Source organism: Phasianus colchicus, chromosome 8, assembly GCF_987193195.1.
Source record: "Phasianus colchicus chromosome 8, bPhaCol1.hap1.1, whole genome shotgun sequence".
Taxonomy (NCBI): domain Eukaryota; kingdom Metazoa; phylum Chordata; class Aves; order Galliformes; family Phasianidae; genus Phasianus; species Phasianus colchicus.
In genome coordinates, this window is record NC_143443.1 from 29,310,250 (window position 1) to 29,326,493 (window position 16,244).

The 16,244-nt window shown below is 40.5% G+C and overlaps 1 protein-coding gene across 1 annotated transcript; it reads left to right on the forward strand.

Moving 5' to 3' along the window:
* Positions 1-1,532: 1,532 nt before the first annotated feature.
* On the forward strand, positions 1,533-14,588 carry LOC116231491 (pancreatic lipase-related protein 2-like). Its single transcript, XM_031597265.1, has 12 exons — positions 1,533-1,581; positions 3,215-3,369; positions 4,649-4,774; positions 6,120-6,254; positions 7,142-7,250; positions 8,163-8,282; positions 8,490-8,612; positions 10,559-10,674; positions 12,350-12,479; positions 13,706-13,817; positions 14,250-14,414; positions 14,525-14,588. The coding sequence occupies exons 1-12, from the start codon at positions 1,533-1,535 to the stop codon at positions 14,586-14,588; spliced, it is 1,404 nt and encodes a 467-aa protein (XP_031453125.1).
* Positions 14,589-16,244: the final 1,656 nt, after the last annotated feature.

Here is a 16,244-nt window from a genome sequence, read left to right on the forward strand (position 1 = left end):
CAGGTCTAAGTGGGATGGTTTTGCTTTTAGAAGCTTGGAACAGGATCCTAAATACTGGGACTTAGGCATCATGCAGATGGCTGTAGCAAAGTCACCTGAAGCCCAGCTCAGCATTGCACAGAGACGGGGCGCCTAGCTGATGGTAGAAACCCCACTCCTGATGCTGAAAGGCTGCATCCCACCTCCCTGTACTTTTTAGCTTTAAATTACTGACAAACGACAGTAACACCCTATTTGAAACTTTGCATTAAACAGGCGGAGTCTCGCAGCAACTGGTCTAACCTGGTTCTTGACATCTTAGCATTCCTGACACAACGATAGCTCTGTTGGCAGCAGGCAGTGTAGCCACAGATGCTGCACGGTGGTGGGAGGGTGAGTCTCCTCTTGGAAGGTGGGCCCAGAGCTGTCCTGCTTCCCAGCGACTGCTCCAAAGGGCTCCTACAATTGCTGCAATCAGCCACGGTGGACTCCAAGAACTCACCTAAGCCTTGCCAAGGTAAATGGGATGCATTGGAGCCAAGAGTATCTGAGGGACTCAAATCATGGGGTATTTTGTGAGTGGTGGAGCAGAGGAGGTGGAAGGAAGACACGCATGAATCTGCAGTGAGTCCTACAGGGACAAACTCTTGGCTCCTAACAGCAAATTACCAACTCCAGGGGCTGTGGTGGGAGGAGATGCGGGACTTATTGTAGGATCAGAGCCTGATATTAGAGTTTTTAAAGGATGAGCTGTTAACATCCACAGCATAGTAAGCATGCGCTTCTTACTCTTCTTCTTTTGTCCACGTTATATTCTGCACATCTTGTTAACATGCAGAGTGTAGAAAATAAGTTATAAAGTCAAACTCTACATGTGTTATCTCACTGACTAATGGCACCTCAGTAATTCCTCATCTTTCCTTTGAAGTTACTATGAGTAAGATTACACATTAAATGCATGCCCTACTTTACCTGAAAGTACATGGCTGGTTCTATGTACTCTGATGGTTACGTATCAGCTAGTGATTAAGTGATCAAGTACTGATAAGTGTACATGGATGATAGTCTTGAAAACTCATTTTGATCTTTGCTATTGGCATGATTTGGAAATGCAGATATTGTGCCTCTGTTCTTTTAAAACACAATCACTGATTAGCACTTCTATGAGTAATTTTTCTATTAAAGTATAGAAGAAACCTTATTAAAAAAATGTAGCAAATCCCTTACAAAATTCATTCACTTGCACATGAGTTGCAGCTCTACAGGTAAAAAAAGCTTCTGTTTGTCAAGGTCAGGAGGAGAATCTTTAAGAAATGCTAAGAGGATATCTTCTATACTCAATAGTTCCATGGCAAACAAGGAATCTCAAAGGTATTTTCTTGAGACATTGCTCTTTAAGGAAATGTTTGTTCTTTTGGTTCTAGTTCATTAAATGTCTGTAGGTCTTCTATGGTCACTATTACTTCTGTTACTGGATCAAGAAACCTCCTAGGTGAATACTGGATTTATTTTTAATTAAGTGTGAATTGTGTTGTTTTGATTTTTTGCTTTAGATGCTTGCAATATGGATCACTACTCTTTTTCTTCTAGATGCAGCCAAAGGTAAGACACATAGCTGATAAAGTCCATAAACAGCAAAAACTGCTGTGCGCAGCTTACACCAGAATAACTACATTTTAGAAAAAGAACATGTTTTGGAATGGATATCATAGATTTCTTCATTAGCAGTAATGAATCCTGTCATGCCTTTGACGCATTTAACCTATCATTCTAATTCTTTAAAGGGTTCTGCAGCAAACAGAAGGGCACTAGAAAGGTATTTTTATATAATAATGGATTCTAAAATTCTTCCAGAAGTGTTCCCTACCCATGCTGACCACCCAGGAGCATTTCTGGCAACTACAACCCTTTGCCAACCAAGGCACATACACTGCACAGCACTATGCAGAGAACAAAATAATAGTCCTGGTCTCAAACATCTCCTTACCAATAGGAAAGGATAATTCCATTGGGATGAATGCAGAGAGACAAAAAGGAGAAACAGTGAAATACAATCCAGAAGTTCCCAGCATCAGAGAAAAAGAAAACAACAGAATCTCTATTGAAGTCCTAAATTACAGTTTACAATCAAGTTTCCTCCTCTGAAAGTATTTCCAATATATAGTGCCCTACCCTTTGTACCAAGTTACAAATAGTCATGGTCTGGTTCTGTCACCTATGCACAGAGACAGTAGCTTCGCTTTGTCTTCATTGTCTTTTTAATAACCATAAAAATGACTTGCAATTCCACAACTGTTGTGCTCTCATGGTGGATAAGAATGGCATTTAATGGCAACACCCATATGTCATATTTACATTGTTTTATTAAAGCCATCACAGAAATTGGGAAACTCCTGCCATACAGGAACAGGACACTTCCCTGGGCTGTGCTGTGCTCTAGGCTTGCACTTAGATTCGCAGAATTGTGGAATAGACTCATAGAATCATCAAGGTTGAAAAGGACCTTTAAGATCATCATGTCCAACCTTCCACCTATCACCAATATTGCCCACTATATTGCATCCCTCAGTGCCACACGTACCCTTTTCTTGAAAGCCTCCAGAGGCTGCGACTCCACCACCTCCCTGGGCAATCTGTTGCAGTGCATTATCTCTCTGTCAGAGAAAAAGTTTTTCCTAATATCCAACCTGAACCTCCTCTGCCAAGACATGAGGTCAATAGGATGAGAGGAAATGACCTCATCACTTCCACTGAATCCTTATGATGATTAAATTTAAGAGAGGTGGTTTATATAATTGGTAGACCAACTAGTAGATCTTCTTTAAAAAAAAAAAAATCTGTCTTTAATTCTTGCACAAGAAGAAAATTAACATAAACCCCAGAGCATTAGCACAGAAAGAAGGACTACTCTGAGCTGGCAGCAGAGACTGGTTCGTTCTCAGGAGAGGAAGGATCCAGATCAGCAGAAAGCAGAAAGGATCCAGAGCTTTTTTGTCTTTTTTTCTGGTGGCTGTTTTAACAATATTTTAGACAAATTAATCATGCTTTCTCCTGAGCTCACCAAGCTGAGTTCTAGGCTGTTCATGATGCACAGGAACACAACAGAGCCCATAATGAAAATGAACACATGCCATGCTGATCTGAACCAGCCATTTTCCATTTCCCTGCTATTAACACTGCCCTGTCAGCTTCTTGTCATTCCTAGAGCACTGATGTTGTTCTTTATGTTCCCCAGGAAGGGAAGTGTGCTATGACAGGCTTGGGTGCTTTACTGACAATCCCCCTTGGTCTGGGATCCCGGGCAGAGAGCTGGCAGGTGTGCCCAGCTCTCCAGCAGCTGTGAACACTAATTTCCACCTTTACACTAGGAACAACATCGGGAACTACCAAGTAAGAAACTCTGTCTTCTCTCCTACATCTGTACTTGTAGGTCTCCCAGGAGAGGCCCTGATCCATATTCTCAATGTGTACATGGCCCAAATTCAGTTACAGTTTAATCATTATAAATCTAGAGGCAGGCAAGGCAGCATAAAAGGAAAGCTCAGTTTTGGTCCCATGTCTCAGCTGAAAAATATATTTCAGGTCCACACACATCCTTTTAACAATATGTGGTTGGTCTCAGAGACTCTGCTCATGCAAAGGCCAACACTGAGCCCTAAAAGCAGGTAGGGAAGATAATGGAAGATTGGAAGAGAAAGTAACAGCGTTCATCAGAGATGGAAAGGAATGGATGAAAAAGGAATGATGGATAAAAATTAAAGGAAAATTAGAAAGGAGAAGAGGAAACTAAAGGAAAAAATGAAGAAGAGAATGACCATCACTGCAGATTTGACTTGGACAAAGCATAAGGATAAATGAAGTAATTTAATATTAAAAAGGGGGCAGCTTTACTGTGGTTGTCTTGAAGAAAACTTTACAGTTACTGTTTGCTTGTTCTATTATTTTTTTTTCCATAAATGGCAGTCACAGACAACGGAGGTGTTAATAACTCTTTGAGTCACCTCAGAACAAGCATAGCATCTCCAACTAAAGAGAGCCTGTGAAGTTTTAACTTGAATCAATCTTTTGCCGAAGGTCCGTGTGTTCTAACATGGTCATGACAACCTTTTTAAACTTACCAAACTATAACAAAAAATACCTAAGTGCCAAGTTTCAAAACAACACGTTATTCAGAATTTTGTTGCTAACAAAAATAATGCCTTCCCTCTTGATAAAGACACAAACAGCCAAAGCCTGTGATGTATGCCTGATGGCCTTCCTCATGTTGTCTGGGTTATTGCTAAGATATGAATAAGATGGGAGATGACAGTCCTATGTAAAAAAAACAGGAAGGAAGATAAATGTGCACAGAGTCAGTCAGCCTTGCAGTAGATTTCTACTTTTGTCACCAATTTTGATAAAATCTTACATTTACACAACACATTGTGCCAATATATCTGAAAGCATTGAGAAAAGGATGTCAGTATCATTAGTTCAATTAACTAGGAGTTAATGTTGTTGAAGCCATTAACTGACATTCCCAAGCAAAGCAGTTTAGGATCAGGAACAAGACCCATCTGTTCAGATTTGAGAACTAAGCCTGAACTGTTGGGTTACTTTGCCCTGTATCAATGTGCATTTGCACAGAACATTCACGTTGTTGATATTTTCTTTGTTTGTTTTGACACAGAAAATTTCTGCTTCAAATCCCTCAACTATCAAAACTTCAAACTTTCGAGCATACAGGAAAACTCGCTTCATTATACATGGCCACCTTGCTGGAGCAGACCTGCCCTGGATAGCAAGCATGTGCAGAGTACGGTGCCATCATACTTGTACTTGAAAGTGCAAAGATCCATACACACTCCCAATCAACTGCCTTATGATTCCCATCTAGAACTTCTCTGTTTTCTTGTTAATTCTGGGAATACGTGAAGGGAAACCTTAGAAACAAGTTCAGCTTCACAAGACTGACCTCCTGTTCCTACCCATGAACACAGTGCACTTTAGCCTCTTGCTAAATGCCCTTTTGCTGCATTCATCCCTGTGGTGAAAACTGTAATTGATTGTTTTGCAATTCCTTGACAATAATAACAGGGAAAAAGTCACTTTCTCACCTCAGCAAAAGTTCAAGCTAAACATTTCAGATTGAGTGAGGCATTTGATCTACCAAAACCAAAATGTTCTGTTCAGCAGATTGATTTGGTTTTATTTAGGCGTACTTCAAAATTGAAATTGCTTCAGAATGAGCCATCAGAAAGTTCCCTTGCCTGAAGCGTCTAAATAGAATAGTTTGTTTGAGATGAATTTGGAGGCAGAACAATTCAAGCACGTGAACTCAAATTTGTGAATCCCATTAGATGATCCAAATGTATACATTTTCAAGACTACAGTTTGGACAATAAAAAATAAATCATTCTATCCTCTTTTTCTAACTGAGGCACTAAGATAAGCTGATCCCCTATAACCACTGACAGCAGCTGAGATGGAAAACAACTGAAACTGCTGTGTGTCAAACCTGCAGCATTCAAATCTACCTTGCCTCCTTGTGTTGATTCTGTAGCAGTTATGGGAAAAAAGTGCATCTTTACCAGTTACACAAACACAGCAGGTGCATATGGCATAAATTTTTGCAGTACAACTTTCTGAATAAGAGCAAGATTTGAGTTTCTAGGACATAATTAGAAAAACACACTGCTAAATAGGATCCCCAGTATAATTTTTTTTTCTTTCAAAATTAATCTCCAGCCAAGTCCTGAGGATAAACCTGTACTCAGCTGTGCCTATCCTCAATTGAATCGATGATCCTTATGTATCCTTCTGAACTCAGGATAGTCTATGATTCAATTTATCCTCACTGCTCACCAGTGGGGTTCAGCTGACAAGAGCAATCACTGCTCTCTGCCCTGCAGGCTGGAGCCTACTGATACTTCACAGGGTTCTGTAAAACCAGCACTAGAAAGGGAGCAGGAGAGCAAGGCAAGAGCTGAAAGAGCCTCATGACAGGAGCAGTATGCCAGCTCTGTTGGAGTGAGTTGCAAAAATCAGAACTCACAGAACTAAAGGGAGATCCCCACATATAGTAAAACTAATTATGGTTTGTGTGTAACCTGGAAGTGTTGTACTTCATGACTGTTTCCTTCTGTTTCTATCCCTGACAGTTCATGCTTCATGTAGAAGATGTGAACTGCATTCTGACTGACTGGAGAGGTGGTTCCAGTGGTTTGTACACGGACGCAGTCAACAATGTCCGCATTGTGGGGGCTGAGCTGGTCTTTCTTGTGAACTTGCTTGAGGTACAAGTGGAACACGAATGCCAGTGAATCGGTGTCATCTTTAGATTTGATACAACATAGTCAGAAAGTACAGAACTCAGTACTACAGCTGAAAATGTTATAAAAGGTCTCTAACCCTGTGCAAACCGAAATGCCCCTCAGGATCTGGGTGGTGGAGAACCCGGATAGCACAAAGGCCACTATATTCACCCAGAGGGCATGGCATAGAAAAAGGTGCTGAAAACCATAGAACACCGTAGTCACTGAACAGACAGGTTCAGGATGAGGGATATAGGGTGGATATGAAGAATCAGAGGAGTCATTCACCTTTTGGATAGGCATAATGCTACTTATGGGAGCTATGTTCAGGACAAGGGGGAATGGCTTTAAACTAAAAGAGGGGAGATTTAGGTTAGATGTTAGGAAGACATTCTTTACTCAGAGGGTGATAAGGCACTGGAAGTGCTGCCCAGAAAAGCTGTGGATGCCCCATCCCTGGAGGCATTCAAGGCCAGTTTGGGTGAGGCCCTGGGCAGCTGATATTGTGGGGGGCAACCCTGCCTATGGCAGCAGATTGAAACTAGATTGGTTATAAGGTCCTTCCAACTCAAATCATTCTGTGATTCACCAAATTCCCTTTTCCTAATTTCTATCTAAACTGCCCAATCCTAGTGGAGGTTACTGTCTCCAGAGGGGTAGGAATGAGTTGGGAACAACTTCTCTTCCACAGTTTGGTACAAGTCCACCTCCCACAGCAGTAACTTCCCACCTACAGCACCTCTCCTTCATCACCTGCCCTTCCTGGTGCATACAGTGGCATTCTGGTCACGAGGGCATGCTGCAATGCCTTTGGCTTGTATCTCCTATTTAGTACCCTTGTTTTCTTTCTTTTCCTTTCATCTTCACAGAAAGACTATGGATACTCTCCTGCCAACATTCATTTCATTGGCCATAGTCTTGGAGCACATGCTGCAGGGGAGGCAGGGAGACGAAAACCTGGCATTGGAAGAATAACAGGTACTGAAGCTATTTCAACTGTAGAAGATTTATATTTTAATTCTGCTTTAAAAAGAACCAAAGAGTCACTGCTACCTAACAAATATGTTACAGACACTGTGCTGCTTTCCTGTAACTGTACAGCCAGCACGACATCACTCAAAGGAAGCCATTGCACATCCTATCCCATGCCACTCATTTCATGTCACCAGTCACAGCCCTGAGAAAGGCTGAACTGCAACAGGAAGGTAAATCTGTCCCTATTGGAGCTAAATATATGTTACTTTGCACAGGTCCCCAAAGCACACTGCGTGTAGTCTTTAGCAGTACCAAAGAGCAGGAAGAAGATACTCTACTACATGTGAAATAACAGACTTGTGTAATGTTAGCAACTCTTTATCATGTTTGGATCTAAAAGTCCTCTCCAACATAATATTTCAGTAGGTAAGATTGAAAATCTGAAATGAAACTTCAAACCCCCTGCATTCACTATACATCACTATGTATGTCTATGTATTCATTGTATGTCACTATGTCATTATTGCAAATAACAATGGCTTTTTGACCAAATGAAAGTTCTCAGACAAATATGCAAGCTTAGAGTAACATATCAAAATTTAACATCTTTCAGTGATATGCAAAAAAAAAACAAAAAAAAACAAAAAAAAAACCAAACCAACAAGGAAACAAAAACAAACCTACAGCCACCACATCTCTTCTTGTGACATTATTCCCCTACAGTAAGCCAACCATCCATCCAATTTTTACTGCACTGCAATGCCTCTCGCCACCATTCTGGCTTGTTATTTTTCTGGCTGTTCCGCATACACATCAGCACAAAATAGATTTTTACCTGAGGAGTTAAGAAATGTGATGACACATTTAGTAAATAAGTTATTATTTATGTTATTATTCCCATCTCCTTTCATTTAGGTTTGGATCCAGCTGGACCTCTTTTCCAATACACTCCCCCAATGGTTAGGCTGGATCCTTCAGATGCAAAATTTGTTGATATAATTCACACTCATGCTGGTCATCTCTTCTTTGACTTTGGTAAGTTTTTACATAAAGGCCAATGCATACTCAGAGGCAGACTACAGCATATAATAAGGTGATCAGTCTCCACTGATTCTGGATGCCCCATTCCTGGAGGTGCTCAAAGCCATGCTGACTGGGGCCCTGGGCAGCTGATCTGATGGGAGGCTACCAGTCCCTTCCAACCTAGGCCATTCCATGATTGTATGATTTTACATATTTCAGCTCCTGGGATTCTTCAGACTTGTGGCCATCTGGATTTTTACCCAAATGGTGGGAAGAAAATGCCAGGATGCAGGCAGCTTCGTGTACCTCCAGCAGTTCGGAACATCAATGACCTTATGAGAAGTATGTATGTTGTAAAGAAGTAATGCCTCATTACAGCTGCAGCTTGAAAGGCGAGTTTGCAGGCTGAGCTAAGGCAAAGTCTTTTGAATGCATCTATACTTAAATATCTTAGATTTGGATAATCCAAAAATGACTGTTATCATCCCAATATTACTGCCATCAGACATACTCATCATTAGCAGCTTTAGTATCTCCAAAGGGAACAGCACAAGCTTGAAAACATAGGAGCTGATCAGATGACTACTGAACTGATAGCTGATGCTCTCCAAAGGAAGCTGGGCAGTTAATAAGATAAAGCAAAATAGATGCCTCAAATCCTGTCTTCTAACCCTAGCTTATAGAAATAAGAATACCTGTTATTCATAGCTACATGTTTTGAAATCTCAACCATTAGTAGGTAGCTGGCTCTCAAAAATGCTTGGTATCAACTGGTTTGAAAAGTTAGGAACCAAGACAGAAAGTTGCTATGCACAAAATTATTTGGAGCCAAAACTCCTTCAAAAGTGACAACATAAAAACATCTCAATTTTCAGCAAAAATAAAGTATTTCACTAAGCTTCCTTCCACATTCTCTGGTAAAAATCAAACCCAGCTCTACTGAACACAAGCAGATGGAGTGGGTTGTTCATGCAGCTCCCAAAAATAGAGACAGTGTTAACTCCTGCCTCTCATATTAACCTTGCTTTATGCATATCTCTTCTGTTTGATAATATTTACATGTATGCAGTGCTTTTATGTAAAAAAAAGTGCTTTAGAAATGCTATTTAGTAAGTTCTTTCTACAGCTTTTGATGCAGGAAGGAGAGAGGTATTGTGTTTCCTTTGTACAGATGTTAAGTGAATTTGGCACTAGCACAGAATAAGCTTACCGTAAGGGCTGAGATTTTTAAATTTAAATTAGTTTGAAAGTAGGAACTACAAAGAAAACATACTCTGGAAACTCAGGAAACCTTGATGATCCATGTTGTTTTTGAGAAACACAGATGAAAACACATTTATGTTTGTTTTTTCTTTCCCTCTGTGTAAAGAACAAAGGGTTGACCAGTTGATACCTGGTCAACATCAACCAGTATGTCTTTAAGATGCATAAATATTGATGAGCAACTATAGGTGAAATTTTGATTTCACTACAAGCTGTGCCTCCTTGCAATTACTTCAGTGCCTCCACAACGTCACCCTTTAATTGAGCAAAGTCCCCCCACGCTGCAGCAGAGTGGAGCCTAATTTTATAGCTTAACATTGGTATATTGTGCTTCTATAAAGGAGAGGCTTCAGAGCTAATAAAGACAGTACTTATAACAAGGAATACAAATTGCACTTTCTTCTGCTCTGCATTAACAGCTCACAAATTTCTCTCAGAGGGCAAAATGCACTCATTTCAAATAATTCTGACAAAATCGAGGACACACTGCCAAGCATCTTGCTTTTCTGAGCATTTCACAGAATCACCAATGTCAAATGACCGCAGATTTTTCAGAGCTTAAAAACACTGAAAGCCACTGAAGTTAAAATAATTACTATAATTATCTTTAATTCTAGAAGTGAGTGGAAACTGTGGTTTTACAAATTACCACGTTGTGATAATGGTAAGCAAATGAAAACTACTTCATAGTAACTACTATATGTTTTGCAAATGCTGCAACTATGAATTATTCCAGTCTTCGAAATATGAAAGGGAAATTCTGTAAAATTCTCCTCTGTTCTCACATAAACTTCAGGCAGTCAAGTGTGTGCACTGCAGGACTGGGGGCTGCAAGAGGGTTGTCAGGTGCATCTCCACCTCCATGGGCTTTCACATGGCACACACATGGACAGAACCTTGCTTTTCTCCATCAGAGATACAGATGTAGACACAGGAGTGCTTTGTGCCATGAATACTCACATACACTGTTCTGGCCTGGATTTTATGGTAGATATGTATCTTTAATCTTTTTGGGTTTTTCCCAGCGTATAGATCTCTTGGATGTGGACATAAAAGAAGCCTCCGGTATTATGCTGAAAGTATTATCACTCCAAATGGATTTGTTGGCTACCAGTGTGAAACATACCGAGCTTTTATATCGGTGAGTATCAGTATGTGTTTGTGAAGGAGGTAAGGTTACAGCCCTGCTCTTCTTTCCCTAGTAATTTCTGAGATGGCTTCTGGACTCCAGATGATAGAATCAAGGCTGGCTCCGCAGACCTACTGACTGCCCTCATCCCCACAGCCAAAAAATGAGCAAAATATAAAAGCAGCAAACCCCAAAACAGAAGAAAATGAAGACAGTAAATGTCTGCACTCTAAGTTACAAAAAAAAAAAAAGAAGATTGAAGAAGGCTAGCAACGATTGGATTCAGTTGTGTAGGTTTACAGTGAGGGACATGGACTTGCTGAAGGCAGGCCACTTAAACCAGTGCCACACAAACCTGCTGAAACCCATCACCAAGAGGATAGGTACTGGATTTTGTCAGTGTCTAAATATCTGTAAACAATAATAAACACCCACAGCATTTAGAGCAGAGGAGACAAATATTTATACAGCACAGCAGTACCACACACAAAACAGCCCCAAATGATGCACAATGGAATTAGTTACCACCAGATGTCCCCAAATAGCAGCAGCCCCAAAGCCAGTTCCTCCAGTCCTATTGTTCAGCATGACACCATATAGAATGGATATGGTATGGGACATCTCTTTGGTCATTCCTGGCTCTACTCTCCTCAGCTCCCTGTGCACCCTCAGTCCCTTGCTGGCAGGGCAGCACGAGAAGCTGAAACATCCACGGCTCAGTATAAGCACTGCTCAGCAGCAACACCAACATCAGTGCTATCAACATTATTCTCATCCTAAATCCAAAACACAGAACCATACCAGCTGCTAGGAAGAAAATTAACTCTATCCCAGATGAAACCAGGACATGCTGAGAAGTTGCCATTGCTTGTAGAGATTTTGCCGCATAACTTGAAAGTCTGATGAAAATCAGGATTTGAATAAAAACCAGAACCCTGTGCAATTTAGCGATGAGAGGGAAATGATTTTGCCAACTGAAGAATAGACAACAGATGATGCTCATTTAGCCTTTTTCTCATCTAATGCGCAAATAGCCAAGGATCCACACATCCAACTTTTTAAAGAATCTCTAAGTAACTGAATATCATGAAGATTTTTTTTCAGCTGAAATTGAATACATGCTTACGCTCATCTCAATGTTCAATCCACATAGCCTGATTGATTTTACAGAAGAAAAAAAAAAAAAAAAAAGCAGACAGAGCAAATAAAATGCAGCCCCAATCTTCAGTGTTCATATGCTTAAAAATCATTGCCATTTGAATGAGACCCTCAGCTGGAGCCTCTTTGCCAGTGTGATACCCACCCCACAACAATTATGAGGCCACCTCAGTGGACCCTATAGATAAAATATGTTTCCTGTGTCACAGATCAGGCAGTAAGGTATTGCATACAGTAAAGCATTTACTCATGATCTCTGCAGAAACATAATTAGGCCAGATTTGCAACTCATTTTTTTTCAGGTTTTTTTTTTTTTTTTTTTTAAATGCATGATGAAGCAAGCAGGCTGACCACCTCAAATCCTTTTTCCACTACTCTGATAAATACTGAATATATACTAAGAACTCAGAAACAAGCATCTTTTCAAACAAACTGGGGGAAAAAAGGCTGAAATACCCTATTTTATTGTACTTTAAGCTTTGGAATTAAAACAGATAACATCTTGTAACACACACTTATTTTTCTCCAGGGAGCCTGCTTCCCATGTCCGAAGGGAGGATGCCCACTGATGGGTCATTATGCTGATGTGTTTTCTCACAAAACTGAAAAAGAACAGCAAAAGGTTTATTTAAACACAGGACCCCACTCTCCATTTGCTCGTAAGTGCTGGAGTTTGGGTGATGAATTAGGAGTGGCAATGAAGTCTACAGTATGAAACACACTTCTACAGAAATCCAGTGGAGTAAGAGATGCTCAGAACAATATCGGGAGTTTTATATATGTTAGGAATATGGAATATCAGCTCTGTTTGGATAAGGGTGAAATAATTATGAAATTGATGCTGACCTGTGGTTTAGAAACCCTGCCATATTAACTGATTAGTGGATTCAAAAGGTCTGTAAAGCTGGAGGTGAGAGGAATGTTATGCTGAAAGAGCAAAATTTCAAAGCAAAAACTTGTGTTGTTGTCATTGACAAAACCTTATAAACAAGATAATTTCAGGGTATTTTTGCAAAGTTCATCAAGTCATAATGACAAGGGGTAATAAGGAAGTGTAATTTTAATTGTGATTAATTCCAAAGAACTGGGAAATAAGAAAATTTGTAAGTAAGATGTAATCCATCCCAGATGATGAACTCCAAGAGTGATACATGAGATAAAGTCTTTGAGGACATCATTTACTAGGCACTAGAATACAAAAGCAAAACTAAGTACAAAAAAAATCTTATGTCTCATCTTGAGAAAAGCAAAAACAGGAAAAATGAATATGAGTGCAGAGAAAGTAGGCAATTCTTAAATCCGAATTAATACACTAATGTCAACATCTACACTATTGGGTTCATAGAAACAACGGCCTGAAGTGGGTGAAGAGATCTCCCTTACTTGTATACACTAAAGCTAGTACAAGAACTTCCCAAATGTGGTTACTAGAAATCAATGTACTGCACTACTGTATGTGAGGCTATGCTTCTGCCTTGGGATGACACAGACGTTACAGGACCTTCTAACTGAGGTTAAGATGATTTAAGAAAATATATAATTCATCCTATTTCAGAGCTAAAGTGCTGTCTGTGAGACCCCCACCCAAATTCTCCAAAGTACAAGAAATTACAAATTGAAAAGTGAGGCCACATGGAGTGTAGCCCAAAGCAAATTAAATACTTAGCATGGCCAGGAGGCCAGTAAAGGTTAGAACTGTAGTTTACACCACTGCCAAGGAAATTAACATCGCCAGAATCACACAGAACTGACATTTGCCTTAATAAAGACAGAGGTATTTGTCAAGCACATCTGTGCAAACCTCTCCTCTCCCTGAAAAACATTGAAGCATATGAGGGAAAGAAGTCTCTTCACAACCACCATCTATTTCCTTTTGTTTTCAAAGGCTGGCGAAAAGAGATACGTGTCAGACTATCTGCAACAGAAACCATGAAGGGAAATATAGATGTAGCCTTGACTGGAACTAATGGGATCAGGAGAAAATACACAATTGACAAGTAGGTGCAACATGACTGGGGGAAAACTTGTTATTATGCAGAGTTTATAATATATCTTTTTAGGTTTCATCTTGATCTTTGTGATCTGTGACCTACACTGGTAATGAAAGCAGCTGATCAGCGGTCAAAGGTCCCCGTGCCACAGATTGTGGTCAAAATGTGCTTGCTTCTCTCTCTCTCTCTCTCTCTCTCTCTCTGTGATTTCTTTTCTTTTTAGACAAAGGTTAGCACAGCAAGGGGGGTGAGAGCAGAGTTCTGTGGCCCAAGGGGAGGAGGCTACTGCTGGTCTCAGACGTGTCCTCACAAATCAAAAATGGCAAAGCTGAACGATGTACAATCATGTGATCATTGCATGTTAGCAGGCAGAAAGGCACAGGAATTCAAACAACTGACTCATTTGCATGCTTCATTTTTGTGCTTTTCTTTTGGCAGGGGAACTTTCAAGCCAGGCAAAACATACTTGAACTATATTGATACAGACATTTCTGGGAACATTTCAAAAGTTGAGTTTCGCTGGAATAAGCATCTAGGTCATGTACACCAAGGCTGCATGGGAGCAGAAGAAGTCATAATAATATCTGGGGGAGATGGAAACATGTGAGTTTATAGCCTAATTGTGTTTTGTTCTGTGGCTCTAGGAAAAAAAAAAAAAGAAAAAGTCCTATTGTGCTGATAACCATTTCCTCATATTTTTCTCCCATTGCTAGGTCTGCATTCTGTGGCCATGGATCCGTGCAGCCGAGCACATGGCAGACCCTGATGCTTTGCTAGGGCTGGGGGAGGAACACCACGGCTCTGTCTATGGAAAACCATACTACTTCAGCTAGACTACTGGTGAAGCTCCTCCAGCACAGATGGAAAATTTACACTGCCCGATACAAAATCTCTATTTCAAAATCAATGTTGTCTGCTTGTATCCATATAGGGGAGCTACACTGCCCTTCCTCCCTGAAGAACAGCATTTTAGCAACACATCCAAAAGACAGCTTAGGAGCTGGGGCTGCGTACCAACTTGCACGGTATACCGAGAAACTCAAGCATCACGGATTGCCACCTGTCAAATAGGACAGCTGAATGCACGTTCAAAAAAAACATTTGATGGTTGCCATTTTCAGTCACCTGCTCTACCGAGCCCTGCTGAACACTGGATGAGCTGGAGTTCTTTCTCTGTACCTGGCAGAGGTACCTTCTTTATGTACTACTAATAATGTACTATTGAGGATATTAAATTTTCTGGCAGCCTTCAAAAGTAACAGTTTACTTTTTACCAATGAAGCTGAATTTTCCAGCTGTACTTCGCCCTTCAAAAAGGCAAAGACCTTTAAGACCTCCCATGGTTTTAGGGAAATTATAATGGAAACATGTTTAGGATCGCAGTTATTCTCCCTGTGTAGGGAACATACTATATCCTTTTCTGAGATACAAAACTTCCCCACATTGGAATTCTGATGATGCTGAAGTTAAGCCTGAGCTGCAGTGTTTGCATTACTATAACAATGCCCTCCCAAATTTGAGAACATTTTGATTATATTATTTAACAAAATCAGACCACCAAGACTGTATTTTGTTTCAGTATAAGCTACCTACAAAATTCCTTTTGGATTTTGTTAACCACTGTGATTTAAGAAATACAGCTAATTGTTAAACTTCGTAATAGGTTTGTCATTTGGGCACAGAAATCCTATGTGAGAATCATGTTGGGCAACACTGCTCTATCCCATCCCAACAACTGGCTATTCCAGAATAGTTCCACTGAGGTTCACCAGAAGGTGTTAATGAGATGAGTTACACAAGGCTAAACATGAGTGATAAACAGGTGTGCTTTAAATTAAGCAGCAATAATTTTGAGATAACAGAATCCAGTCACCTCTCCTGAGATTCGCCAGAGGAGATTGTTTAGGAGGTTTGTGGCAAAGTTCACAAATATCTGCCCACCTTCTCAGGCTCCCTGCCTCAGTACACTACCATCTCCACCCATAAGGTGAATAGGATCCAGAATGATCCAGTCAGCGAGCTCATTCCCCTCTTCCTGTTAGGCAAACTACCCAGGCAAAATCCCCTTCTGCTCTGTATGGGGACTCTCCTCCTTTGCACTTCCCTGGAGGAGTACAAAACAACCCTGCAGGTTGCTTGCACTTGTACATAGCTGGGAAATAGCTATTGTCAATAATTACACCATCTTGGACATCTGTCATAAATCAGGCATGGCTCTCTGCCCAAGTTTCACAAACAAAGCAAATGGAGAGAGGGGGAAAGGAATATTTATTCTCCCTTTCTTACACTCAGGACCTTAAGCAAAAGAAATGTGAATATTTTTCCTGATGTCACAAAAAGTGTGTGCAGCAGGGCCAGGAGCCGAGCAGGATCATCTTGTTTAATGAGGGCCATGGTTTCTTACAAGAAGGAGACAACATCCTGATGAATTCA